Source organism: Cynoglossus semilaevis, chromosome 15 (assembly GCF_000523025.1).
Source record: "Cynoglossus semilaevis isolate Cse_v1.0 chromosome 15, Cse_v1.0, whole genome shotgun sequence".
Classification (NCBI taxonomy): Eukaryota; Metazoa; Chordata; class Actinopteri; order Pleuronectiformes; family Cynoglossidae; genus Cynoglossus; species Cynoglossus semilaevis.
In genome coordinates, this window is record NC_024321.1 from 18,094,587 (window position 1) to 18,095,672 (window position 1,086).

At 50.8% G+C, this 1,086-nt stretch overlaps 1 protein-coding gene across 1 annotated transcript in view; it reads left to right on the forward strand.

The window, feature by feature from the left end:
* Positions 1-1,086, forward strand: part of tenm1 (teneurin transmembrane protein 1) — a gene marked incomplete at its 5' end in the record, with an annotated part of 89,066 nt that overhangs the window by 43,974 nt on the left and 44,006 nt on the right. The window contains one exon of the mRNA XM_025063370.1: positions 12-244. Within this exon, the coding sequence (XP_024919138.1) occupies positions 12-244 (233 nt within the window). The remainder of the gene's footprint in view (positions 1-11; positions 245-1,086) is intronic.

The window sequence follows — 1,086 nt, forward strand, 5'->3', positions numbered from 1 at the left end:
CCCCCGACCAGCACCAGCCCGGCCCACAAGTACTACCTGGCCATGGACCCGAGAGGAGAAGTTCTCTACGTGTCGGACACGAGCAGTCGCAGAGTGTACCGGGTGAGGAACCTGGGTCAGCCCAAAGACCCGTCACGGAACCTGGAGGTGGTCGCCGGCACGGGGGAGCAGTGTCTTCCCTTTGACCAGAGCCACTGCGGAGAGGGCAGGAAGGCGACGGAAGCTGCCCTCAACAACCCCCGAGGTAGGAACACAAACAAAGTCAAAAAGTCAAAATGGCCGCAGAGACTCTCCACTGGTCACGACTGTTTTTTTTTTACCATCAAAGTGTCTTTTTCTCTGTCATTTCTTTGACAATTTAATTTCGTACAACAACGTTTGTGGACAGAGGGGGGCGGTAGGGAGTGAGTGTGGGGGTGCGTTTGCTGTGTTTTCATAAAGTTTTTGAAAGTAAAAGTGAGACGTGAACTACACGTAGAGTTGACGCTCTGAACATCTGTGCAGGATGTGAGTGAGCGTGTGCGTGTGCAGGAGCTGCAGTGCAGCAGATGTTCAGACGGGGACGAGGTCGCAGCGATAATGGGACACATGGTGTCCACCAGGAGGAGTGGTGCACAGATGGTGTGTGCGTTAATGGAAGGTGTGGTGTCCAAGAGTCGGCCGACGTTCCTGACTTCATATATATACACGCATATATATATGAGAGGAACTGTTCTGGTGACCAGATGGACCACAGCGCCCCCTAGCAGATGATTGTGTCTCAAAACGGTTTGTCTGTGTGCAGAGTTGCGAGCACAAATCAGACTTTTGTTGACGGCAGAGTTGAAGAAGTTCTACTGTCACTGTTTTACTCTGAGGTCAGAGGAAAAAAAACCACAGACTCCTGTGGTTCAGGAGTCAGAGTCATGTTTCCCCACATCTATACGGCGCCCCCTGTCTGACAGACGAGTACCTGATCTTGTTATGGCATTGTCAGAGTGAAGAGAGTTTAATGTTGCATCTATAACTGTATTACGTTAAAAAAAAGAAAAATTCATATTTTCACTCTCTGTGAAGACCCTCCCCCGCCCTCTCTCGCCCTCCCCC